The sequence below is a fragment of the Orbicella franksi genome, chromosome 3, assembly GCF_964199315.1.
Source record: "Orbicella franksi chromosome 3, jaOrbFran1.1, whole genome shotgun sequence".
NCBI classification, from domain to species: Eukaryota; Metazoa; Cnidaria; class Anthozoa; order Scleractinia; family Merulinidae; genus Orbicella; species Orbicella franksi.
The window spans coordinates 15,463,671-15,491,278 of record NC_138147.1 but is presented as its reverse complement, the minus strand read 5'-3'; the positions used below and the strand labels follow the sequence as shown (position 1 = coordinate 15,491,278).

The 27,608-nt window shown below is 37.6% G+C and overlaps 2 protein-coding genes across 4 annotated transcripts; one reads left to right on the top strand and one right to left on the bottom strand.

The window, feature by feature from the left end:
* Window positions 1-1,148: 1,148 nt before the first annotated feature.
* Window positions 1,149-9,242, bottom strand: LOC145481457 (runt-related transcription factor 1-like). The gene is made up of 4 exons (XM_081459953.1): window positions 8,912-9,242; window positions 8,527-8,631; window positions 4,221-4,430; window positions 1,149-2,691 (listed from the first exon to the last, which is right to left on the bottom strand). Exons 1-4 carry the CDS (start codon window positions 9,240-9,242, stop codon window positions 1,805-1,807), a joined length of 1,533 nt encoding a protein of 510 aa, XP_081316079.1. The 3' UTR covers window positions 1,149-1,804.
* Window positions 9,243-9,460: 218 nt separating this feature from the next.
* LOC145481459 (transcription initiation protein SPT3 homolog) lies at window positions 9,461-27,294 on the top strand. Of its 3 annotated transcripts, none has more exons than XM_081459955.1 (12): window positions 9,461-9,685; window positions 10,525-10,625; window positions 17,600-17,684; window positions 19,865-19,951; window positions 20,644-20,746; window positions 21,229-21,297; window positions 22,212-22,273; window positions 23,306-23,381; window positions 24,664-24,779; window positions 25,051-25,344; window positions 25,823-25,933; window positions 27,164-27,294. In XM_081459955.1, the coding sequence occupies exons 1-12, from the start codon at window positions 9,470-9,472 to the stop codon at window positions 27,206-27,208; spliced, it is 1,365 nt and encodes a 454-aa protein (XP_081316081.1). In that variant the 5' UTR covers window positions 9,461-9,469; the 3' UTR covers window positions 27,209-27,294. The 3 variants fall into 3 exon arrangements, with proteins under 3 accessions (XP_081316081.1, XP_081316082.1, XP_081316083.1); XM_081459956.1 differs by lacking the exon at window positions 9,461-9,685 and adding an exon at window positions 9,696-10,274; XM_081459957.1 differs by lacking the exons at window positions 9,461-9,685; window positions 10,525-10,625 and adding an exon at window positions 12,151-17,043.
* Window positions 27,295-27,608: the final 314 nt, after the last annotated feature.

Here is a 27,608-nt window from a genome sequence, read left to right as displayed (position 1 = left end):
TAAACAGGCTTTAAATCTTCTTATACACCGAAAGACAGCTATAGAATGCTCATCTAATCGGAGAGTAAACATTTTACTGCCTAACTTTGGTGGTGTCGTTAACGGCAGTCAAGGGCAACTTCGTCGTATCGTCTGTAAATACAACTTTAATGAATCCTCGAATAAAGTCGAGAATGAAGCTTTTGGCCTTTTTAAGTGGTAATTTAGGACTTACTTAAGTTATTGACGACAATTTTAACGTTTTCCCAGTTATTGAAGTTGATAATTAAACGTTCGTGACTTTCGAGTTCCACTTGAATGAAACTATCGCGTGATAAGTCATTTCAGTCGAAAACAACTTCCGTTTAAAGATCACACCATCAATATCACTTATGCCTTTACTTACTTAACCACTTGGGTTGTTTTTATATAACATACCGTCTCTTTGAACTCTTTTAAATAGTTTTATTTCGATCCACTAAGTTTACAAATTAGTGTTTATTCATGTATTTTACAATAAGGATCTAAAATTGTGTTACAGTCATTTATTAATTGGAAAACCACTGATTCGCCGTTGTTGTGGCGTCTGCGGTAACTAAGCTAAATTGTTATTGCCATCATGAACACTTCAGTAGAATCCTGCGTTTTAACTGTTCATTAATTTCTATTTTTTTGAATTACAATAATCAAGTAAAACAACTAACAATAAAACATGCATTTTACAAAATCAGAATATAATTAGACTTCCTGTTAGATTTTTACACGTGCTATTAAAATGAGTTTATCTCTTCAGTGAAAAGTTTATCGGATCTCAATTTTATAAATTTAGTACTATTTAACGCTAAAATAAGAAATGCATTGATTACTGAGTCGTAATAATTTTACATTTTCTTCCTCCGGTTTGTATGGTTACCGAATTGTTTAGTAAGTCAGTTACATAACGGCCTGAATTTCAACGCAAAATTTGACGCGTTGCTTAGTCCTTAAAAAAAAGTTGAATTTCGATCGTTTCCACTCTCAGCTACTCGGTGAAAAAAACAAACAGAAAAAAAAAAAAAACAGAAGGACAAACAGGCGAATCTTGCAAAAATAAAGTTGGGGGACAAAAATAACACCAACTTACGATCAACAGGAAATTCAGTGAGGGAATATATAATTTTACATAAATAGAATGTGATAATAATAATAATAACGACAATGATGATACAGAAATATGTTGTAGCATTTAAGAATTTAATGATAATCTCACGCGCAGCATGTTATTAAGTCTTGAAATTTCATTTCACTTCAAACATATTTTCCGAGGGTTTCAAATAATACATGTATATAAATATCAATACTATATTCTTTAGCTCTCTTTCCATATTATGGTACTTTTCCATGCTTAGTTTATTATATTTTAATTTCAATGTGGGATTCCGCCTCCTCTTGCGGCGCCTAACGCTATAACCTCTCGAGGCACACGAGCAATAAATAAATAAGAAACAAAACCGAATTTGCGAATAAAAAAGATCCACAGCCCAATTTTGAAGGACATTGGGTGCGTTGTCAATACTTTTCAACGATTTGTATAAATGCACTAACGCGTGAATTTCGAGACTTGGTCTAATCGAGTTCTAAAAGCGATTGCAAACTTTAACATGGCTCTACTCAGTGTGAAGTGCTACTGATATTGAAATGTATGTTCTAAAACAAACAGCCACTCGGCTGTAATTTCGAGAATTCTGCCCGCATCTAAGAGCAGGTTTTAAAATTTAAAATTAAATAGCCAACAAAGTACTCGACTTGTGTACACAACTACGAGATTTTAAAGAGATTTTTGCCACTAGTACGGTCTCCATACTCCCTTGGGAGTTGTGGTACCGTTGCGTTCGTGTAGCGCTGTATCGGCGTGCGACACCTCGAGTCCCGTGTGGTGATTAACAACATGGTTGGACATGTTATCAATGGGTTCCTGCTTTAGCGTGATCATTCCATGTCCTTCATTCCTTGACAGAGTGTTGAAACCACCCACACTGTTCAAATCTACGTTGCCTAGAGGCAGAGGTATCCTCTGTGAAACGGCGGGGCTTCCAACCCCCATGGTTTGTCCCACTAAGGGGACCACACCGGGTCTCGATAGGGGGAACGACACCCCACTGGTCGTGTTCGCCTGAGACATGGGTCCAACCATAGAGGTGGAGGTAGTTTGTGTTATAGGCATGTTTCCTTTGGTCATTGCCGTTTGCTGCATGAACGGTTGTGGGCGAAACGTATAGCCGTTGTTCACCATGCCATTTGGCAAGCTATTGTTGTTCAACATCGAATTGTTCATAACAGAATTCGTTCCGGGCGCCGCGTTCAACTGCTGGCATTGTGAAGAGAACATGCTGTGAGCTGCATCCAGAGGCGGGGCCGGACAGACTTGATTCATCCCTCCTGCTATACCGTCTGCGACTGTTGTAAGAGTCGTGTTCGTCGTCGCTTGCGGCGATGAACGAAAAGGAAACTGCGCAATGCCCTGAAAACGCGGCTCCGAGTAGTGAGGTAGCATTGGTACGTTTCCATTTGTGTTCGGCAAGTTCACCTGCGGTCTTGAAGGTGGAAGCCCGTTTGGTTGCAGAGCACTCAGCGCAGACAAGTTCACCGGAGCTTCAGGCGGTGGATGGGGCGGTAAGAAGCTCGGAAAGCTGTGGAAACCCCACGTCGATGGTGAACGAATTTGATTGTTGTCTGTGAATAAAAAAGCAGCAAACATGTCACTTGTTTTGGATACTGTTAAAGTTCAAACCCTACAGTGGATTAATTTTGAAAATAAGCTTTACACGAGACCGCTCATTTCCTTTCTCCATTTATCACACGGCGATCGCCAAGGGCAAAATGAACACGCGCGTTCAAAGAAGAGCTCGATTATATGTATCTTTTTTTTTACCGGTTTTAATGAAGAGTCAGTACAGTAACTGTTTTGAGCGTAACTTTAGGTAGGTGTATTCCGAGTCCTAAAAACCATCGCTCTCGAGTTTAACTGTAATCACTGATAGTGAAACCAATGGACAGACCATCAACCACACAATTAGAGAGCACCTAAAACAATTAGTTCCCAAAGTCAAATGTAATTAAAAAAACAAAACTGGTTGACCGCATGCTATCGATGTTACACAGTTCGCACTTAACTTTTGGGGCTATTATTTGAAGCAGAAGGAAATTGTGACAACCAAAATTGAAAGCTTGTCTTGTCTTTCAAATTCATATCAAGGTGAACTACCGGCCAGCGCCCTAAACTCGCTTCCGATCAATTGTGGCACTCTTTCAATTTTGAAGTATTTAGAATTACAACAGAGCAGATTTGCTTTTTGATTAAAGTGGCCTCAACGTTCCTGCAACATCAAAGCCTGAGAAGTCAAATTTTACATCGTTACCGGCTAAACGGCCCATACAGGACTAAAACTTGTCAAAACTGAAACGAATCTTTGCCAAAAGAAAAATTACGACCAGAGTGCTAAATCTTGATTTGAGACGAGACAGATGGAAGTACTATTCTAAAAGCGGAAAGATCAACCTTCAACGAGAGCAATCTTGTTTGCACTTGGTGTTCGACAAATAGCACCCGAGTTTCTAGTTCATGAATAGTTCATGAATTCACCAAAGAACGTAGACTGCAAAACCCTCAAGGACCTATTTAGAAAACGAAACCTTCGAATCAGTGACTTCTAGGTAACCTGCCAAAACACTCGTTCGCTTCTTGTGCACTGGACAAAGCAATAATTAGTTTCGCAATAGGAAATAAAAGAAATTTCGCACACAATTGAAAGGTGTGTTTTTTGAAAGAAGTGTTTTTGTTGTCTAGACAGGTAAATGGGTAAAATGTTTCCGCTTCCAACATGTGGCAACTTCGACAACAAACAATTCACTCGGCCATTTTCTACCAGTTAGCAACAATGAACGCGCTAAAAACCACTCGATCTTCTTTCAGTTGCGCAAAAGTTAACAAAGAAAACAAAACGCAGAGTCGACTTTTCTGTTGCGATTTACTGCACTAACTAAAAACAGTGCCGTTTTTGTGATGAAACACTTCCGGAAACCAACGTTGGATACGGAGTCCATAGCATTTCCTCGGGTCTGGCTATCTTTCTTTACTTTTCAACGACATTCCCTCCAACTTGATAACAGCTGGAGGAAATAATAAAACTCAAATAATGGCTTGTCGTTCAGTTCGAAAAACAAGATAAGGGTAAAGGGGGTTTGCCGAAAACGAAACTTACCGGCAGCGAGGGCACTGAAGGCAGAAGTTGCATCTGGAGGCAGTTTCACGGGCTGCAGAGGACCTGGGTGAAGCTCTGTGAAGGGGGCAAAGCTGTTGTCCCTGATGGAGCGTCGAAGACCCTCAAAGCCCAACTCTGAGAGTCGATCCGAAAAGTGAAACTGTTCGTAAGCATTTGCTTGGTCTCTCTCATCTGAACGCGTCCTGTGCCCTGTCAAAGAAAACGAATTTCCTGTTATGTGGGCGACTTGACGCCGGTCTATAGTTGTTTCTCTCCACGCATTTTAAATAGAGCTTTGATTTGGGAAATATGCCAAACGGCACAGGCAAGTTTCCAGAACCACAAATCGCTAAAAATCTTAGTAACAAAGGTCTGCACGACCACTCTAAATAAGCCACGACTTTTAAAGTTTCTTTGATTCTTTACGTTGGTTTCGGAGTTATAAAATAAAGAAAATTAATGTTGGGGTTTGTTTTGGGCTCATAAATACACGGGCCAACGGCTTCAGAGTACCGGGCAGACATTGGAAGAGCGCTTTGCATTCGAAGTATTCTGGAATTTCAACTCTTCAATTAAGAACTGCCACTCGTTCGCTGATATTTCGTTTACATTTTTCCGCATCTGAGGAAACTGCAGTTGGAGGAAATTATATCAGCGTTTATTTAATCACCGAAAGCTTTAAAGTCACTACAAAGCTACAATATTATCTCGATTCTCGACCGGCACACCCCAACAACATTGGTAACATTTCTTTCTCATGTACAGAGAAGATTTAAGTTTTTGGTAAACTGATGGCAGAACAAACAAGACGCAGTATCGAAGCAAAGTTATTTATAGCTTTCTTATCAAAAGGACGTAAACGGAAATAAGGGATACGGCCAAAATCGTCATTGCTTAGCATGTTGGAGGGCTGATACAATTTTTGACTGAAATTTTCAAAGCAATTGCGATCAGGTAAGCGCAACAATCTTTCGGTAAATTAAGATCTCGAATCAGCCAAGTAAAGCTATTGGCCGATACTTGCTTGTTGTGAATATATACAGAGATAAAACACTGAAACGGCCATATGATCTGAATTCTAGTAAACGTGTAAGAAGACATAGAGGAGCTACAGCGAAGGTAAAAATTGTTTCACTTTCACACAAGTGCAGACACTTCGCATTGCGGCCAGACTTTTAACAAGATTTCTATTTTCGATAAAATGAGGCAAGCAGCATGGATTTCCCCTGGAAAATCCGCAACGTCGTTCTCTCCAAGTGTGAACAGTAGGATGCTAAAGGAATTATCAGTTACGCCAACACAGGGAATCTTTGTACCAGTAATAATTATATTAAAGCTGTGGAATAGCCGTCGACCTAAATTTAGCTGAGAATCAATTATAGCTTAGAATAAGAACATCTGATCGCATGAGGCAAACGGCGGCAAAATCTATAATCGTCTTTTGAGATAGGTTTATACGCTCCATCTCATTACCATTCGTTTCTATCTCGTTTGAGAGGATTTCTACGTCGGTTTTCATTTTGAATAGCAGGAAAATAATAAAATTAAAAAAAAATTCACTTTCTCTTTAATATCTGGTTCTCAATTTGCAAACTTTTAGCTTTCCAATTACAAAGCTCCTTCTCCTAGTTAATTTAGATTCTTTTCAACGATTTTGCTGGTGAATTCCGAGAAAACGAATTTGTACACAGAGCATTTTGAGAAAAGCTTAAGTAGAGAATTTTAATATCGTTAAAAACAGAAAAAGAAACGTAGATGTCCGACAACAACAATTTTTTATTTAAAAAACGCAGAAACTGAAAAACATATGGCCAATTATTTTATTGCCATCCATTTAACAAGTTTTCCACATTATTTGGATCCAAAGCTGCACCATTAATATTACACTCAGAGATAAGACCGAAAAAAAGAAGAAAAAAAGTGAAGCTTTGAGGCAAATCTGTTGTAAACATATACTGATGCTTGCATGAAATTAAAGCTTAATAATAAATTCTGTGTATATCAAATCAACTGAGAAATGATGTGTTTATTTCAGGGGCAGAAAACTTGTAAGCAAAGATAAAGAAATCTTGAGTAAGAGTTTCTTGAAGTTAGCATTCTCTATAAAATTTAGTGGTTCTATTTTAATAGTATTGAATTTAATATGGGGGTTGAGGTTTCACTTTGGAGATGTGCTGAAACCTGCTGAAACAAAATCCACTGGGTGACAAGAAAGGCTCAAGCTTTGAGAAACAGTTTAAATACGTCAAGTAATTCCCAACGCTTGATCTCTTTGATAGAACCTCTATTTTGTGGTTTGGGGTAAAGTTCTAGATGGCAAAGGAAAAATGGGGACTCCAAAAGGATCAATTCAATGAATGTATATGTGGTTTTTACCAAACAAACTCCTTACATTTCACTTAAACCTTACCAGAGTAAACCACATTGAGTCATGATTTTGCATAGAAAACCAATAAGTTGGGGAAAAAATTGACACTGAGGAATTTGTAAAATAAAAGCGATAAAATGACTTGATTGATTTTAAAGAGGATTTAATGTTTTTGGAATCAAAGAATTCTGAAACCTTTACCTGACGATATTAAATTTTTTTGTCAAAAGAAATATTGAATTTCCTGAACATCTGGCTTTTAATTGAAATTTTTTTGTACACAGTTCTTCGGTGTATGTCATAAAATATTAAACGACACAATACCCCAACAGTGACAGAATTCTTCATTATCAATAATCAATCTGTCATTTTCTCCTCTGCTTATATACATAGCTATGGTCCAGCTTCAAATTACTTCTTTTGTTTATCAGGACACAAAACCATGAATTTTGATTTTTAGACATCTATATGATTTGGTGGTTTCAAGTTAGAAGTTTCATTTTGACCTTGCAGCCATCAAATAGAGATTTTGTTGATGCTGGTGGGGTTTCGGAAAAATTATGTGGAATTCCTGATGACTTTTCAAAAGAAAAATTTCTAATTGACTTGAGAAGAGCTGATTGTCAGGACTTTTTTGGGTTTTACACAAAATTGCAAGCCATTTTTGCTCCTGTGCACTTATGACAATTAAAACCAGATCAACTAAAAAAATCCTATTTCGAGGCCAACCCGACAAATGTAGCCATATTGCCCTTCATCCAGTCAGAAATAAGAAAAGAAAACACACAAGAAGCAAATCAATTACTGCCCTAATTCAATTTAAAAGGGTAACCAAAAAGTAAAATTGAACTTTCTTCATAGGGCAAGATCAGATAAAGCTTAAAACTAAAAACTAATTACTCAGTTTCACTCAGAACATATGTTTCTTTCTGAAATTGAAAATAAACTCAACACATTTGACTGGATTACTCTGTTTGCAAAAAAACTTAGCAGAACTATATCAAAAGCACACTTTATTATTTGCTTTCAATTTCTAGTCATGTCTTGTTCTTTGTCTCAAAGACATCTAATTTCAGAGTATTTTTTATCTGATTTATTAAGAAGAAAGAGAAATGCTATTAAATTAACAAATGCATTTCTAAAAGCCTCCTACGACAGGTGAAATGACGGCATTCCGAATACAGCACCTGTCCTGCCACCTGCATCTGTATTGTATGGATTCTTCAAAACATACGATAATAAATTCAATTAACGCAGCAACCAATGGCTTGCGTCCGTTTTATGAATCATTAATTGCAAATTAAACATTAATCATGTACCCGTGTATCGCCTAAATCACTTGTTCCCGCTACGCGTGGCTTTGCAATAGAATGAGACAACGGGATGGCTTTATTTATCTAAACACCGCGTATGTTTATTTGTGGTGAGTCGGCCTGCATTCATGAATCTAAACAAAGTAGCAGCACCCGTTTCAGAATGAACCCGCAAATTTTTTATCTGTTTTTAGGTTTCGACAGTATCGTGAAAGTCAGGCCACTGCGGCAAAAACACCACAGACTTAGATGTTTCGGAATGGGCTTGTTGTGGCCGCGAATACCTCGAGATATTAAAAGCTAAATAGAATTATGAATTTCCCTCATCGGAGGAGATACTTATCTCTGATTGTACATTAATTTTCAAAATCAAATCAACGTCGGAATCAGAGTTTTAAATTCTTTGGACAGACAGGGAAAATTTTTTCGCAAACGTGAGTGATTTTTTTTTTTATCCAACCAAACAAGGAAAAAAATTAAATCACTGAGGCAATTTATTAAATCTCGAGACATCAGGGCTCATTAAAAATTTCTAAACGTCCCTGTTCTTCGATGGGCTCAGGTGAACCACAAATACATTTGTCAAACAACCCAAAAATGAGAAAAAGATTTTGAAAGAACTTACTGCGTGGTTCCCGCGGTCCATCTACGGTTACTTTAATAGCTCTGCAATATGTGGCGACTTGAGGTGGATCCGTCTTCACCGTTATAGTCAATGTGAACGTTTTCCCTACGCACAGGTGAAACAGAAGAAGAAGAAGAAAAAAAATTAAATAAACTTGATGTAAACAATCGGGACAAAAAATTTCAATTTAACACAGGTAAAACTCCATCAAGCTATTCTCAGACAGACAGTTGAAATTGACAACTTATGTTTGAGGCCCATATAATATATGACATGTTTTCACGAGTGCATGTCGTTTTCCAGATGGCTGGTTCCATACTGAATGCAGTAAGTGAGCGAGTCTTTACATTGCGCGTCAGAGCGAACTACAGCACGTATCTCTCACCTCTTCCGCTACGGCCTACGAATCTCAAATCATTGAAGCGCGCTACTTGATTTTTCATGACGGCGGTCGCGTTGCGAAGTTCGGCGGCGAAGTTCTCGTCATTGCCTGCAGCGATCGAGACGAGAACTCCATCGGGAATATCGCCGAGTGCAACAACTTTGAATGCAACCGGTAGCGTCTTGTTACATCTCCAATGCGATGGTAACACACTACAAACAAAGTTCGGAGAATCAGTTTTCACGAGCTCGCCTGGGTACTCAGCCAGTGCTTCAATGAGCGATCGTTCGCCTCTAATTTTTCGTGGTCCCGCGTTTTCTGTGGCAGTGGTCATGGTTCTCCAATGTGTAAACCACAAGACTGAGCCACCAGAATATGTGTGGCGAGTTTGGCACACTACCGGACGGTGAAATCAACTGAAATGCTTATGGCCAACCACTCCCCTGCAATTTTGACATCTGTTGTGCCTACTTGTTTTGCGTTCTATATGATGTACAAGTTATTAGCCAATAGCGAATGGCAACTTAACCTTGTCACCCGCCCACTGCTGGCATTTGTCCAATGAGCTCACGTACTCCGCATTCCGATGTATTCTCTTTGGACTTTCTCGAGCGTTCCTGTGGTTTAGTGCCTTCACGAGAATCATTGTTTGATGACATTGAAGATCTCAAACTGCGGCGAATTTCGCCAATTAGCGGACTCGTTGAAACACGTGGGAACTACAAATGGGGAAATAGTCGTCTTTATATTGTAACAACAAACGATCGCAAACGAACGGTCAGTGAAAGTTCACTCATGCTTAGGGGTGTAAAATTACTCAATGTCAGTGAATCGTTTATACGTAATCGCACGCTTCCCTTAGGCAGAAATTAAAAAAAAATTGCTCCCACTCGACGGAAAGACCAGGCGATGACTAATATCGAAAAATAAAAAAGCAAATCTTGAGAATACTTATTGCAGTGCGTCATTCAGAGTAGGAAGTTTCCAGTCATGTAAGCCCAAAATTTCCTAATTGTCTAGGGTACTCGATGTTTATCTGAGGAAGGATTGATTCCGGTCGAAATCCGAGAGATTTTGTCATCATCGATCGAGTTATATTTTTGTAAGCGACATGTCGATGCTTGTGTCAGCAGTGAAATTTACATGCCGCGCCGCCCGTTTGTTGATTCGCTGTCAAGTTTCGCGCGCTTTTCGTCGAGGCATTGTGGGAAAATAAGCCATTTCCGGTTTGAGTGTATTCCTATGGACTGTCAGTGCTATTTTCGTCGATAACTTCGAACACAATATGACTAAATCTAAATCTAAAAGCAAGAAAAGCGAAAAGGGAAAGGAGAGTAACAACTCAACCAACACTAGCGACAACACAGTAAGTTATCGCAACCATTTTAATAAGAAAGACAGTGAAATCGTGTTTTTGAAAGCCGCCATTTTGGAAGTGATTTCACATTCTAAGTGAATATGGTTGTTTTCTTGTTGGTGGTCAGATTTCTAAACATTTCGTGACATCGAAAACAAATTATGTGACCTTATAACGCATCGTAAAGATTAATTGAATTTTGAACTCGATGAATGCAATGGTTATTCAAAGAACTAACTGATTGATTTCCGGTTCGCAGCCCCCAAGTCGTCCACCGACTCCTGCTATTATTCAAAGTCCTGTGACCCCGAGTTCCAGACTTCCAAAGCCATGGTTTCAGGGTGAAATTCTAAATATGATGTAAGTAAACAGAAAACCAGATTGGTGTTTTTAATCTTGTTTGCGCTAACACGAAAGAATTCACGGCTCAAGTTTGCCCAGTCGGTGCGAGCGACAATGCTTCGCGGTCAAAGATAATTGCCCAGAAAACGTGTTTTTGTTGAAGTTTTAACCGCCTTGGATTCCATAATGAGCTATCTATACAACCACACGTCGGTAACAATACTCTCGGTTTACAAACACATCAACGTTGGGGGTCGGAGTTTTGGAGGTGTTTACGTTCGTATTAAGAGGTTGATAAAATGTAACCACCTCTGTCTCAAGCGGTCTCTGCGCTGTGCTTGCGTTGCGGTTCGTTTGTCGCACGTTTTTGAATCGTGTGCAGAAAGGCTTGCCGAAAAGTGCCGAATTGTTTGATTCTCGCTCATTACACGGCGGTTTTGTCGCGATTTCCTGAGGGCAATTGTGCTGTAGAATAATGGGTCTTTGCTTTGATGATACTCCGCGACGCGTTTTGACAGCTCTTGTATAATGAGTTGCCCCGAGGCCAGGAAGTGTGAGTGGACTCGAGAGGGTTATACAATTGACAAAATATTTTCCCACGAGGGAGCCGCAAAGCGTTTGTGACAAGTGTGATTAACACCACAATAATGCTATCGCGGTTTTGTCGAGAATAGGGGTTATCAGCCGAAGCACATTTTTGTGTGACAACTCAATTGCGTGAGAACGGTCTACTAAACGCTGAGTCGGTGGAAGCAATTAGAGCCACGTGGAGTAGAACGAATTGAACGATGGACAAGGAGTCTCAAGATGCGAACCATTGTTGGGTTTCCGAATTCATATGTTATCGCTTTATCGCTCTTGAAGCGAGCAACTGGCTTCTTCGTGATCATTACACGGTTGGATAGAGGACCAAACTATTTGTTGACAAATCGTGCATAATCGCAAAAGCATGTAAATTAAACTCTATTATGGAGTAATTTTAGTCTCGGTATATTTTTAGCGCTCTTAAATACAGTGTTTGCGGATGAGCAAAAGCAAATTTGCGGTGAGGTCATTGTTAAACAATTAGACTGTTACCTAAATAGCCCGGTTGACCTTGCTTGATGTTTGTAGGACGTTTTCAAGTTAAATTTGTGTATTTTTAGACCCTATATTGGTTAAGGATAATAATTTAGAGTATGATTTAATGGTTGGACTGTTATGCCGGGCGACACAACATAATCTCAATTTACTATGCAGCTCTGCGGCTAAAATCAACATTATCTTTCATTTTTTTAAGGTTATTATTGTGCATGTTGTGACTGGTTAATCTTATGCTCAGAGCTCAACAGTATCATTCCATTAAAAACAGTTTATTTTCTATGGGCTCATAGGTGTGGCAGAGTTAAAAATTGGAGACAAATTCCACAACTTGTGTCAGGGGAAGGGTGGTTGAATTATGCCAATTTGCTTCAAATATTTTTGGCCACATGTTTTGACTTCCAGTATATCTGCTTCATTAGGAATTAACAATTCCTTTCCATTCCTGACTTAGCGGGGGGGGGGGGGGGACATCTCCAATTTAAACAGTACATGAAAAAATTTTGGGAAAAATCCTCCCATGTGAAAGCATATCCCTTGGGAAAATCCTTGTGGGAGAATAGGAATTTAACCCCTTGAGTGTGGCAAAAGCTTTATTTGAACCCCTAAAAATGCGATTAGAGGTGTAGTTATTCTTTTGTGTTCTGTTGTCATCAAATTACTTTCTTGTAAAGATTATTTTGGTAAATTCATGCTAGATCTATCTAAAAGATCATTTTACAGTATCAGTTGAACCCCACTATGAACTCTCAAGGTCATGATGGTAAGGGTTTGAGATAGTTATTAGTACCGGTAAATGACTGAAAAGTACATCCCTGGAAATGAAATTAATTTGAGTTCCAGATGGCAGGGATTGCAAGGGTTGGGGGGAGGGGGGAGGGGAGAGGAGGCAGGGTGGACTTCTACCTAAAGAAATGTTTTGTTCAAGTGGGAGTTAAAACTTAAGTTTTGATCTAATAATCTGAGAGAGGAGATTGAAAACTTTAAAACATGTGACTTATGAAGCTTATATTAAAATCCCCAGGGGTCAAGCTTAAAGGCTAGTTTTAGCCTAGCAGTTTTTCTTCAGGCTCTAAGTTTATTTCCGATTTATTACATCAAATATTTTGTTTACACTTTTGATCAATTTACCTTGTGCCAAATTTCCTTACTTGTCATGAATCCTGTTGTACATTCTTGTGGGTGTTTTAATTTAAAAGTCTAGAAAGCACCATGCGCTCAAATTTTTGTATAATACAGGCTCTTTTGGAGTTGCATTAGTAATTAATACCCTCCATGTTGATTACTTTAATTATAACATGGAATTATGTATAAATAACTCTGCCATTATGTATTACACACCCTGCTTACCAGACAGATAAATTCAATTGAATATATTATATAACCCTTGTTTATTTTGGCATTATTATCTGCTTACTCAACTAATAAATTGAAAAATGCTTTTAAATTTTTAAACCGGTATTAAAGTATTCATAAACACTTTTAACAAGCTTTGTCACCGGTATATGTGGAAGGAATGTTGTTTAATGAGGAGGTATTTAAGAATGAACTATCAGCTGACCTTATCAGCTTTTTGATTTTTAAAAGAAGTCACGGGCAATTACTACTCTCTGTATCTAGTAAGAAAATAATTAGCACACCCATTTTGCTCAGGTTGCACTAATTACTAGTCATAAGTTTGTTTTGTTACCCTTGTCAACCCCTGGATCTGACCTAGTTCCACTAATGAGGGAAATTTTGTTGTAATTGTTGTTGTGGAGTTGAGGTGTGGCCAATAACCAAGTGATGCAAGATATTATGCTTAAACTTAAGAACTTATTTTAAGCTTCTTTAGTTGTAATTTCACAAAGACCTCATTTGACTGTTTTCAGTGGGAAAGAATGTTTTTGCTGTGTGATACACTGTACAAGCACTTTAAAAAGTGTATGAAATGTGTAATGTTATTTTGGTGATATCAATGGCAGATAATTTTTGAAACTGAGGAAAATAGTTGATTAGTGAGCTGATAACATTACTTGGGGTACTCCCCTAAATAGGCAATATAGGGTTTGTTCTTGAGGGGTTTTGGTCAGGTAAAGGGTACAGATTTTGACCAGTTTGATTTTTTAAGGAACTACATGTATTAGACTAAATATCGGTAAATCTGTAGCCCTTCTCAAATGCCTACACAAATGGACATCATTTGCGATCATAATTTATTTATATTAAAGCTGTGTACTCATTTTTGAGGTCTGAATTGGGATATCAATTGATAATTTTTTCTCACAGTTTTGAGATAGGGTATGGAAATATAGATTTTGGTCTGAAAACAGGGTACAGGTGTCAAGGTTTGGGCCACACACCATCTCCAAAAACTTTGGGCAGTTCCTCCCACCGCCCACTCCAGATTAACAATCACTTCCTTAGTTCTAAGTTTCGTTAGCTGAGATGGTAATGCTGTTCTTACTCTGTGTGTGTTTTGGAATTGATTCACTGAAATAGGAAATTATGATAAATACTTGCAGTAAAAACTAAGCTGAGATCTATCTGAAATTGAAAACATTATGTCCATCTGATACTTCTGGCTGTAGACATGCAACTGGTTTTATGACACGTGACTCCTGAGACTGACAGAAATTTTTTTTGAGGAAAATAGCGGTCCAAAACTTGATTTGAAGCTTGTTTGAATTTCCAATTACTATTTACACGCAGGTCTTAATAGTTATTAGGGTTGAGGGGTGAGAAACAAGGGGCTGAGCCTGAATTGCTCTTGGGTTAGCCTGAAGAACACTCAAGTGTTTTTGCTCAAGTGTTCAAGTTTATCATTGAATTGAATCTTTCAAGCTCAGTTCTAAGCTCCAGAGCTTCTTATTTATTCTGGGATTAATATATACTTACCTCACTAATGGGTTTAAAAATGCTTTTAAATTGTTGAAGGAGTACTAATACGAAGAGCCTGCTGCAGGCTAATTTAATCAGCTGAAAAGATCTAATCACCAGCTGAAATTTTGCATCCATAATTTTTAAGGTGTGCAGGCGAGAAAAGCCAGCTGAGCTTGCTAATGAGCCAGCTTAGTTTGTTCTTAACTATGTCTTTGGTTTAATGCAGGAGGTGTGGTGCATAATGTTAATGGATTTGGTACTGGATCATGAGTCCGGTGTGACCGGCATCATCAATAGGTTTTATTCTTGGGCAAGAAACTTCCCTTAAAGTCTCTCTGCACCCAGGACTCAGTTGTTCAAAGCTGAAGTCTAGGCTAATCTAGGATTAACACAAATTTCAGTATTTGTAACTTCTTGGTAGTATATTCTGTTAAATATATGTTGTTCTTCACTTTCAACTTTGACTAATGTTGATTAAAAGTCCTGTTAAAACATTCCAATGGCAGTGAAGAGCACTCAAGGTTATTAAAAGAGTCGTTATTGAGTTTTAATAATCTTAGGGTTGGGGAATGGTTAATTTGAGACTTTGCAAGAGGGCAAGACTAGACTAGTGTTTTTCTTTGGGAGCCCAAGACATCTTGACTTTTTTAATCCTGAGCCAGAGACTTCATAGTGTAATAATTCTCAAGCAGTTTAAGACCCACGTATGGAGGCGAGATCTTGGCAACATCCTAGATGGATGTGGTGGCTGCCATCTTTGTAACTCATAATTTTAAATTCTCTTATGGGACTTTCCTGTATATTATTTTTAGATAGTTCTAGTTAGGTGTCCCCTATTAGCAGTGGGGATTCTCCAGTGCTAGATGTAATTGACATGATAACAAAGTCATTATTATTATTATTATTATTATTATTATTATTATTATTATTGTTTAAATGCGAGTGCATGACATTCAGCCTCTAAGACGTTCAGACGTCATTTACAAAAACACACAAACAAATCGGGACTTGTAGACGTTCTTGACCTTGCAAAAATGGAGACTCCAAGACAGCTTTGCTAAAAAATCGAGACCACAAGATGCACATAACTGCTTATAAAATGAGACTGTGAGACCCATAAAATTCCACAAACATTTTTTAAGACCTATCATTTTTGAAGGACCATTCACCATACTTAGTTTTGAATTATTGTTAGTCACAGTGGCTTAACTACTTACGACTGGGGTCTTTAGTATAATGGATTTCAGGTTGGTTGGAAAACCTAAGAAAATGTAGGAGGTAACCTTAGATATGGACCTGTATTCCATCCAGGTGATGGTTGTTTGAAGGCTGGATAACACTATCCAGTGGATAAATTGCTATCCAGTGGATAGTGTTATCCAGCCTTCGAACAACCAGCACTTGGATGGGATCCAGGTCCATATCTAAGGTTACCTCCTACTTCCACCCGATAAATCGCTATCCAGTGGATAAGTGTTAACAAAACAAACCACATTATCTGCTGAATAGTGATTTGTCTAGTGGATAGCATTCTCCATCTTTTGGCCAACCCGAGCCAGGGGGAGAAACAGTACTCCTACAGCTACTTGGTGCTGCATAAAATGGAGTTCTGGTATTGGCACCAGTGAGTCATTTGATTGTTTTGATCCCCTGGATTGTTACAGTGTTTACCATTTTACCACTGGCACAACATTTGTAACAAATGTCTTTTGAAAGAATGGCTCCTGTAAGAAATTTGCGACTAAGCAAAACTGTGAGTTAAATACACTATGTTGTGCCCATGTATGCCTATTTGCTGTGAAATAAGGTTAACTGAAAGCAACTCAGACGTGCTCCTACTCACGAAGGAGGTTTAATACTAAGACAAATGGATTAAAGTATTGTTGAAAATGGAAAATATTTACTTGGGTCAATGAGTCTTAAAATCTTTGACATTGAGCTTTTAAGATGACGGATTCCTTTTAGAACTTTGTACAATTCTTTTCAATACCAAACATATTCGTGCTTTTGAGATACTTATGTGGTATTGACGGCTCTCTTCATGACTGGATATTGATTGACAAGTTTGTGAATATCATACTGAAATCAAATGAACCAAATACCACAGGTATTTTTAGGTTAGCATTTTTTTGTTGCTTTCGTTCTTTGAATATTGTTTTTTCTTAGCTGAGCGTTTTGCAGCTTAATTTTGTTTCTAAATTTGTGCTAGTGGGACATCATTGCAGGGGTTTCATAAATTAATGTTTTTAGTCTGAGGGCAACTGCTTTTTACAGGCTGGCTAAACCTTTTGAACTGAACTTCTTTATAGGAAAAGCTTTCCTCTAGATGGCCAAACCAGGTGGGCAAAATCATCCTCACAACTGGTACCTGGCCCTTAATGAAACCCCTGTTATTGGACTTGTTTTAATCCATGCTGCTTGAAATTGTGTATTAAGTACTGCGCACTTTTATAGCATTACAGGAAAATTTGGGTATGGATCAATATGACATTCAGTAAGTGGCTCATGATCCTTCAAAGTACTTGAAGCTGCATTTAGTGAAAACGTCAAGGGGGTACTCCAGTGGCACTCCTTAATGGACTGCCTTGACCCTGAGTGGTGAAAAAAAGAAGAAAAAAATCTCAGTCAGTGGTACTTTCATGAACTAGTGGCAATAATAAAGATTAAGTCTCTGGGGAAAAGGAGGGATGTTACCTTTACAGACGATGGAATGACTAGTAGTGGTGATATATACATGTATCTTTGTGCAGCAGGTATTGCTTAGGTGGAGCTGGGGGAAAAGGATAATTTATTTAGTATATGTTATTTGAATTTGCTATGTACAATGTAGCAAAAGTCTCTAATCTTTTCAAATGGGTATTGATATTTACCGTAGGGAATTGTTGCAATATCTATAAGGGGAAGTAGATGAGATGTTATAATATCAGACTCTTTTAAACATTCGTCGTTATATTATTAATTGCTTCCTGATTTAACTGAAAGTGATTTTCTATGCATTTAAGATTGTATTCTATTCACAAATTGAACGAACCAATGTGTGATTTTGCTAGGTATGCCTTTGGTGACTCAAGAAAACCATCAACAGATTCAGCCTCCCTGATTGAAGAAATTGTCCACTCACAGATGGCTAGCATGGTATTTGTTTTTATCCAGGCAACTTTTTGCTTTGTGTTTGTCCATTAAATCTTTGAAAAGGGAAACAGTAAGGGAACAAAGGGGTAGGTGGAAAGCATTGGAGGCAGGAAACATAGTTTACTGCATATAACTGCTGTCCTCACAGGGGGGATACTCATACATAAAAGTGATGGGGAAGTACCCAAAGGTTTCGACAGATGAATGAGAAGTATATAAAGTAAAGTGCATGAAGAATTGTCTGGTACTCTCATGATGCTGTTCTGTAATTTTTTTCTATTGTTGTTTTTTTTTTATGAGAAGGAAAAAGGAATTTTCTTGGGTCATGTTCTGGCCAGTTGGACTTTTATGAGGCTCTGACAATTTGCCCTCATTTGCACCTTACATTGGCTATCACTGGTATACTTGAGTACTCCCTCTGGGGCTGTGCCTGTTCCCAATCTCTCAGACAAAGAAGTTTACCATAGCTGCAGTCGACTCCCGATAACTCTTTGTCATACATTGACTGTAATTTTATCCTCGGTAACCTGAACCCTTGATAACTCGAACCTCCAGCTAACCCGAAGCAATTTTCGTTTCCCTTCAGGTCATTTTCTCTATAATTTTACCCTTGATAACTTGAACCATGTCTGTCAATATGTGACAAGTCAGAACAAACAGTGTACTGTAGTCCAAAACGTTAAAATTTTATTTTGAAGCAGCTGTGTGAACTTTTTCCTTTCTTTTACATTACACAAAACGTCAGGGTTCATACAGGCCATGCATGGAAAACCTGGAAAGTCATGGAGTTTAAGAATTTCATTTTCTAGGCCTGGAAAGTTATGGAATTTAATTGTTGGTCCTTGAAAGTGGTGGAAAATTAAAGTTTTGTTTGATAGCTTAGTTACTGCAGATGACAAGGCAAGGAAAATGTTAAATAGAGAGGAGTAATTAAACAGCGCAAAAGGCATGCATTTTGGTGGACGTCTGAGTTTGTGTCTGCTGAACTGTTTGAGGTCAAATAATACTCTAAAACAAGGAAAGTTTTTGAATATTTGAAACTGATAGCTTAACCTAAGGTCTTTTAAAACTTGAAAAGGTCATGGAAAAAGTCATCGAAAGTCATGGAATTTGAAGAGCTAAAAAAGAGTACGAACCCTGAACCTGTCAGTTCAGTTTATAAGAATTTAAGAAATGTATTGTTCCATTTTCACTCAGCTTCCCTAAACTGTATAATTAAATTTGATTAAAATGTACACTGCATGAATAGAAAAAGGAAATCGCATGAACTTGAAAATGTAAATCGTGTGAGCTTTGTTCCGGTAGCCCAACATTGTTCTCTTTAAAAAATCTCTACAGTTCACAGTTTCTGGACTTCTCCTCGCCACTTTCTTTTGTTATATCTTTCACATTACGTTATGTTCTGATTTATACAGTAATTTAGAGATGTATTGTTTTATTTTCTCTTGCTTCCTCTATTCTGTAATTAAATTTGATTAAAATATACACTGCATGAATGGAAAATTTTTTAACACTGTTTTCTCCTGGTCATTTGTTCTCAGCTCCTGATAACTCGATCTCATGGATAACTCAAACATATTTCAATTTCCCTTGAAGATTCGAGTTATCGGAGGCGACTGTATTTGTCAAATGTGTTCACAAGATAATAATTAAAATAGAAATTAAAGAGGGTGTGTTTAAACATGAAATGTTGAAATGACGGAATAGACTACAGGTAAGAGTCAATGTACAATACCCTTACAATTATTGAGAGTTAACCATGGTCAAGTCAGTGATATAGTTTAGGCTAACCTGAGTGCTATTTAAGCTAACTGGAGCACTATTTAGACTAACCATAGTACCATTTCATCATTTCCCTATTTTGTGTTTTAAACACGCCTACTTAAAAATAATACTCAAGGCAAGGATAAAAATAGAAAAATACTTATAAATAAATAAATAATTAAAGGAAAGGATATTTTATATAAATCGAGCCAAGTTGTCCCAAATTTTCCATTTCTAAATAGAAAAACCTCAGAATGTGGTTGTGCTTTTTTTTATTTCAAACAATGGAAATCTTTGAAACATAGTCAGAAGTTTTGAAAAATCCCACAACATGAGTTTCACATATTTATTCAAGAGACGTCCCAGGGGTCCAAATTGGGTTATTTTTAATAATTTCAAAGCTTTGTTAACATTGACAGGTTGTACGAGCTGCAGACATAACAAATATGAGAGGTGGAAGGTTCATGAGTGTCGAGGATATCATCTTTTTAATGAGGAAAGACAAAGTAGGTCTAATAGTAATCATTGTGATGTTTGTAAAACTGATACTCAATTGCAGCTACACACAGAGGAGATTACATGGCTGCATGGAGATACAAAATTCCCCTTTTCATGTTAAAAAATAGTTCATGGGTGGGTGGCTCACTAGTGAAATATTTTTCATCATGAGAAGAGAGATTTTGTATCTCCAAGTGTTTCTCTTTATTTTGTAAAATACCCACAGTACATAAACATGTCTGTATTAATAACAAGGTTTCTGATGATTTTGTGAAGATTTCCCACCATTTTGCAAAGATTTCCGAAGAATTTCCAAAATTTGTCTGAAGGCCACACAAATGTTTCAGACCATTTACTGAAAATTTTCAAAGATAACCGAAGATTTCTCAAGATAACCAAAGACGTCTGAGGAAGATCCCAAGAAGTTTCAATCATACACCAACAGTTTAAGGGTCAAAAGTGATATCAAATATGATGTCACACGTGTAAATAATATGGTAGCATTTCATTGATTTGCTTCCACTCGTGCAGTATTCATTGTACCAATAAATTTCATATCGTAAACTCAGGATTTAAAGAAATTTTTACATTGTCATGGTGTGTTCTGCCCTGTGTTTGTAACACTTGAATAAAACAAGTGACCACAATCTAGGATCAAGACCACCTGCTAAACTAGGGCTTGACAACTTATCTTTTACAGGAAAAACTCAAGAGGCTGATCAAATATCTCAACTTCAAGGAAATCAAGAATAAAACCCAGAAACAAACCTCACAAGAAGATGATGAAGTCTTAGAAGCTACTGGTAAATACTTTATTTACCGTGTAGTATCAATTTGAGTTAACCTTGAAAAAGGTGTTTAATATGTAAACTACATGTAGATAATAATATTGCTCGTCATTTGCAACTTTTTTGAATGCCTGAGATTTTAACTCAGTTAATAGTACTGTGCAAAAGTAATGACAGTGAAATTTGTTAAATTGTGTTCTTTGTTCTTGTGAACTTTTGTTGAAATTTCAAGCAAACTGATGTGACCTCTTCAACAAAAATTTAATTTGAAAGGATTATACATTGCAAGATTGGCGTGTTTTCAGTAGGCTTTTAGTGAGATGGGTGTCTATGGTAGGTGTCCCGTGGATGGCAATCTTTAAGAGAAAATTATTTTATTTAATAATTTATTTGATTTGTTGCTTTATAAACTGAGAGCAAATTTTGGATGCCAAGTTTAAAAATCCTGGCTAAAAGTCTGGTTTAAAGAAACATCTCTTGACTCTTTTTTGTTGTAGTGAGTGATGTTAAAGGTAACAAGAGACGAAAGATTTCCTATGACTTTGTCAGCACAATAGATCAGACAGGTGGGTTAATAACTAAAGTTAAATCACATTTTTCCAAACAGGAGAGTGTGTCATCTCAGCATGTAGAAATATCTGATTAATGTAAAATTAATATTATTTTGGATAATTATATGTTACAAATTCAACTCTAGGTCACATCTTTTGATCTTGTGAACAGTGGCCACTGCTGATCTCAATATTGTTGTGAGCAAGATTCCAGAGCTTTCATTAAGGGCCATAACCCATAATGCCTGTTACGGCTGAGTATGCTTGATCGGCCCTTGTTGTTAAGTGCGAACTTGCCTGTTGTTGATGCAATTCACCCACAATTTAACAAGTTTGTTAAGGTTTTGAAAATTGAGGCAACAGGTGACTCAAAACTTAATGGCATTCCCTGAAATCATCGTACAACTACACAATTTACATTCTGGTACTGTTTGGTTTTAAATTGACTGGAAATTAAACTGTGCCATTCAAAAACAAAAGAAACATACATGTAACAGCTTAAATCCTTATCAAGGGCCACGTGCAGTTCAAAAACGATATAGGAGAAAGTATTGACCTGGCAGGGATGGAAAAGTAATTTTGACAGTGCTCATCATTTGGGTGAGTCGCCTATCAATTCATAATTTTTAACAAATAATGAGTAATCTCTTCTCACCCAAAAGATTGTTACTTTCCTGGGGAAGTAGGTGAACACTGATTTCTCTGCCCGGTATCATCAGGATACAAAATGGGATAGTGTTGAATACTTGCATGTACCCTTTTATCAAAGGTGTCTGTTTTGTCAGTTTAAAAGTCAAAATAACCAAACTATTCCGACCAATAATTATTTCCCTGGTTAGCATTGTCAGGCTGAATCTCTCCTCTGACCTGATAAATTTAAGAACACTGACAGGCGTCTATTGTTTGATGATTATTTTATTTCTTTACAGGCGATCTTGTGGCTTTGTTTGATGACGATGATATTGATGAAGTGAAGCAAGAACGAAATGAGGTAGGAAAGACATTATTTTCTGAGGTTTAATCGTTCAAACCACCCGGGGAGTGGGAGGGGGGGCAGGTACTCCCTTATAGGGAGGGGTAAGGGTTTTCTGCTGTTTTGGTCATAAATAGGGTATCGATTTTGGCTGTTTTGGTCTTAAATAGGGTATGGTTTTAGCACTCTAGTCTTGGATTGGGTATGTTTCTTGGAAGAAGCTACTTTTTCATCATTATCAATAAGACGGTCAACAAAAGCCCTTCATAACTTATGTTTAGGGCAACTGTGCTAGCCATAATGGTCATAAATAGGGTATCGAATTTTTGGCCAGGTCATAACTGGGGTAGCAAAAATCGCAGATTTTGGTCACAAATAGGGTAAGGGTTTTGGGAAGTGGGCTGCACACCCCACCCATCTTTTCTGGGAGTACCCCTCCTCCCAGGGCAAACCATCATCACCAGGGTTGTAAATGAGGTATTATATAGTAGCTCACACTTTCAAGTGTCACTTAACATGCACTGTGTTTTTGTGATGTTTATTCAGTATTCTTTATTTGTTACTTACAGTGACTAGGAGTATTTCTACTTCCCCCTGGTTGATGGTGAAGATCCAACATTATGGCTGGTTAACATGCCAAACTCTGGATCAAGCAGTCCAGATTCAAGGCCTGGCCAGGGTCATTGTATTGCATTCTTGGGCAAGACATTTTATTCTCAGTACCTCTGTCCATCCAGTTGTTTAAAGCATAAATGGATACTGGCATTAGTCTGATGCTGGGGGGTTACCCTGTGATGGACAAGCATACCGTCCAGGGGGGAGTAGAAATACTCCTAGTCACTTTATGGAACAGAAATCGGGAAAGCTCTAGCTGTATGCACCACTGGCCTGATGCAGAATTTACTTTTTTTATGATTCATCTGAGGTGTTTTATTCCTTCTTAGTTCATCTCATTTTAAATAGGACAGGTCCATAATTTATTTCTATATATAAGGTGTGCAAATTGTTATAAGATGATATTAATAGAAATATTATTTTTCCTACTTTCAGAGAGCAGACCGTTTCTCACGAACTCTTGATCCTCAACAGTACCTGGAATTTACAGAGTGTCGACAGGTCAACTTCAGTGAGTAAAATGTGTTGCAATGTGACTACTCCAACCAAGGCCATCTGAAACAATTCTGTGTAAATTAAATGAATGAAAACCTCGGATATTAACAATAGATTTCCTCTAAATTATTGATTTAAGCAAGCTTAACACCACAGAAACATGAAATTTGTGACCATTTCTATTTGTTTACACACTCAAATGGTATAGAACTTGCATGGTTGGAAGTAGTTGCATTGTAAACTACCTAGGAACAGAGATGTAGATCAGACTGTCTATCAACTTTACTGGTCTCATAAGTTAAATATATACATATATAGCAAATCAATAGTAGAAATTAGAAGACCAAAAGGGATTGCGTGAACGGGAAAAGTATCCCATGCGAAGCGCAACCCAAAATCTAAAAAAAAAAAAATCTGATAAGAAATCTAGAATTTAATAAAATTACAATACAATAAATCTAATTAATTACTAATAGTGCACAGTAAGGTGCAAATAAAATCATTCAGATAAAATTAACAGCAGTGGCAAGGGCAGTTACAGGAGAGGAACCAGGTGAAGGGCATTTCAATATTATAAGTGGTGTCCAGTAAAGTAAAATAAGTGGCAGGCAGAAACTGTTTAAAGTAACATACTTAGACTACAAAACTTGTCATGATGGGCAAGATTACAGATAATGTTCCAGGGTTGCAAAGCAATGGCCTTGGTTGATGTATTTGCACTGTAAACTACTTAGGAACAGAGATGTAGGTCAGACTGTTGCAAAGCAATGAACAGAAGTTCCTCACCTCAGATTCATCATACAGGCTTATCTCAACTACTTAGACCACTGGAATTCTTGAAAACTCAAACTCAAAAACATTATGATTGCGTTTCCTTTTCCATGAGAGATGCTGTGGCCTTAATGGTTGATGTGATGGACTTATCTATAAGCAGCCTGGGATTAAGTGATGGTTGGTGTTGATTTGATATGTCTAAAGGCAAGGCACTTAACTCTCCCAGTGCCTCTCTCCACCTAGGTGTATGGGTATTAGCAATCTGTAAGGAGACCTGGAAAAATGCTGAGGGCTAGCCTGGATGGACTAGCTTCCCATCTAGGTTGGGCTAGCGATAATTCTAGGTGCATCATATTACAGAAACCAAGATAAGCTCTAGGAGTGTTGGCTCCTTTAGCTTACTCAGCTTCTTTTCTTGGGGTGAGCTTACAGGTGTAAATTAGTCAACACTCATGTTGCCTAACTGTCTGGAAATGATGCATGTAGCTAATTCAAACTATGTGATTCTTTCTCTTATCTTGTAGATAAGAAAGCTGGAAAGTTCAAAGAATGGCTAGATTGTGCCTCGCTTATTGACATGAAACCAAACACACCTGTGATGGATGTCTTCAGCTACCTTGCTTACGAGACAGTTGGACAGGTGGGGAAAGAATCTGTGTTTGTTTCTTATAAAGTCAAACCTCTTGTTATGGACACCTCGATCATAAGGACATCTCCATAATACAGACACTTGGTTCTGACCCTTTAATGTCCATTTTAAAGAGGTTCCATTGTACTTCCATCAAGTATAATTTATATCTCAGAGGGTTAATACCATTTCATGCTGAAGCAACATTAATCTATTATTCTATAATATTAATGCTAGACAAAACTAAACCATGGTTTTTAACCTCTACATCAAATTATTACAGATAGTGGACTTGGCATTACTGGTGAAGAAAGATTTGGAGGAAGGTGATGTGTTGAGTCAAGCCATGCCACCTGTGTCTATTCTATCAGAAAGTCAATCATCAGTCATCACACCAGGAAGTGCAACGTCCACCCCTTCCACCCCTAACCACACCCCACCTGGTACCCCCACCACACCCACTACCCCACTCCTGCCAAGTCCTACCCCAAGTGGATCCATTACTACTGGGATTTCGTCCAATACACAGAGTTCATCTTTACCATCAAAACCAAAGAGCAAAAAAAGGAAACTTAAGGTTTGTTATTCAGTTTGTGAGAGTAAGATGATCTCATAAGCACCAAGTTTAAGTTTAATAATACTTTGTCATGCTAGTACAAGTAAATAAATCACAGAAATTACAAAAAGTACATGACTGGAGAATAATTGAGGGATACTAAATTCCCATACAAAGAATATTCTCTGATATTAACCGTTTTAACCAAGGTTTCTTAAACAATTTTCAGAGAAGTACTCTGAATTCCTCTCCTGCCAAATTACTATAATGGTTATTGTTAATGAACTAGAATGTACCATGCTGGTTTTTGCTAATAAAAATGACATTTTTTTGTTATTTTTTCAAGGCAAAAAACCTATAGCTAGCAGCCTATGATGTGTAACATCTCAGATATTTTAGCTTGTCAGTCTTGTGTTAACTTAAGGTGTTCTATGTGACCTGTGATATGAGTCTTGGACAGACTCGACAGGAGTGGCTGCTACTGGTTTTTTTTTTCCAGGGATCAGGTGCAAGCCTGTCATACAGTAGTGGTGATTGCATTCAACCTCAACACATCAGAGAAGCCATCAGGAGATATAATCATTTCATAGGACCCATGGCCCCATTCTCAGTAAGTTAATTTTGTTCTGTGTCTCCTTACAGCTTAAATAGGGGAATCCCCCTTCCCATGAATTTACAGCTCAGTCAAACAGAAGGGATGTAGTTAAGGGCCAGGTACCAACTGGCTGAAATTTTGCTAGAGAGCCAAGAGTTGGGTTGATGAAATCTAATATCAACCTCCTGGAGGTTTTCTTGTGTGAGACTTCTTTATCTTTTACACATGAAGTATGAAATCGCACTTCTCTACTCGTTTCTTAAGGTAAAAAAATTTTTACCCTAAGAGGAGTTGAACTCAGGTCGATAGATTGCAGTGCGAAAGACATCTCCACTTGACCACCGAACCTAGCTACTGGAAACTGGAATTTTTTGGATGCATATCCTTACTGTTCGGATCTAACCCTAATATAATATAGGCTAACTGCAAGCAATCTAAGCTAACTTAGGCTAACTGTAGTGATGCTTAGGCTGACCAGAGTGCTAGTTAGGCTAACCAGAGTGCTAGTTAGGCTAAGCGGAGTGCTAGTTAGGCTAATCGGAGTGCTAGCTAAGCTAACTGAGTGCTAAATCATATGCTGGTCAATAAAGAAATCTTATGTGGTGTAATTCATCATCAGGTATCCACCTCCCAGAGGTCGATCTTAATTTTTCTTTACCCAAGAGTTGGGCTAATTTTGAGGGTGCACAAGCAAGAAAAACTGGCTAAGGTTGTTAACAAAGTTGTTAAGTTTTTTTTGGCTACATCTCTGGTAATGTCTGCATGTTCTCTTGTTAAAGCTGACCAATTTGACACATCGTACCAGTTTGAGGTTTTGTGTCATATTCACAAGTCAGCTAATGATTCTTACCATTAGTTTTGAATCCCTTACAAACTTGGAGGAATCAAAGGAACATACACTGCTTGAGTATGAAATCATGTCTCTGAGAAGTTTGTGTCTGCCTCGCCTGTGAAATTGTCTCTGTGCATGAAATTTGTATGACTTTAAAGTTTCATGTTACAGGTGTATGTGGTTTTGTTAATGTTTCTTATAGAAGTGGGAACAAAACTTTTTTAATTCATAATTTTTTGTTAAAGTAGGGAGTTAACACTTGAAATAAATCTTCTCTTGTGATGAGTTAATACACCATCAATATCTTTCTGCTCATGTCCTACATGACACCTAGTGGCATATAAAGGACAGATGACGATCTTGCTGTAACTTATGACAATCTGTGATTGACTGATCATATTGTCTCTCTTCAGGCACATGTGAGACCATCACCTGGTTACAGAACATTATGCTGTTAGCTATAGACAACACCTTACTTGGTGGCTAGACAATTGAATTCTACAAACAGAACAAATCAGGAAGCTCAATGTGTACAGTTGTAATTTTATGTTTGAAAGAAGATTAAGGCTCAGTTTTGGTAAAAGAGAGTTGTATACAAATGTGAAGGGAAGTTCATTAAACGTTGATAAACACAGTTTTAGACAACTGTTTAATTTTTGAAAATATAGACCTTCTACATTGTAACTAGACAAATTAGAAAAAGAACTATATGGATTGCAAAGGTTCTTTAAAGAAACTGTTGTACTGCATCAGCAGGTGAGTGAATAGACTTTATACCAGCTAATCTGTTGTATATAAATGTCTAAGTTGCTAATAAACAGAGAAGAATCAACCAAAACTACATGTTTGTGACATGGT

Excerpts from the sequence above, each read along its gene's own strand:
- LOC145481459 (XM_081459955.1), top strand. The coding sequence starts at position 9,470 with ATGAGCTCACGTACTCCGCATTCCGATGTATTCTCTTTGGACTTTCTC. Across the intron at positions 22,274-23,305 it reads TGAAGCAAGAACGAAATGAG|AGAGCAGACCGTTTCTCACG; the intron begins GTAGGAAAGACA and ends TCCTACTTTCAG. Across the intron at positions 24,780-25,050 it reads CTTACGAGACAGTTGGACAG|ATAGTGGACTTGGCATTACT; the intron begins GTGGGGAAAGAA and ends AAATTATTACAG.
- LOC145481457 (XM_081459953.1), bottom strand. The coding sequence starts at position 9,242 with ATGACCACTGCCACAGAAAACGCGGGACCACGAAAAATTAGAGGCGAA. Across the intron at positions 8,632-8,911 it reads CGTAGGCCGTAGCGGAAGAG|GGAAAACGTTCACATTGACT; the intron begins GTGAGAGATACG and ends ACCTGTGCGTAG. Across the intron at positions 2,692-4,220 it reads CTTCAGTGCCCTCGCTGCCG|ACAACAATCAAATTCGTTCA; the intron begins GTAAGTTTCGTT and ends TTTTATTCACAG.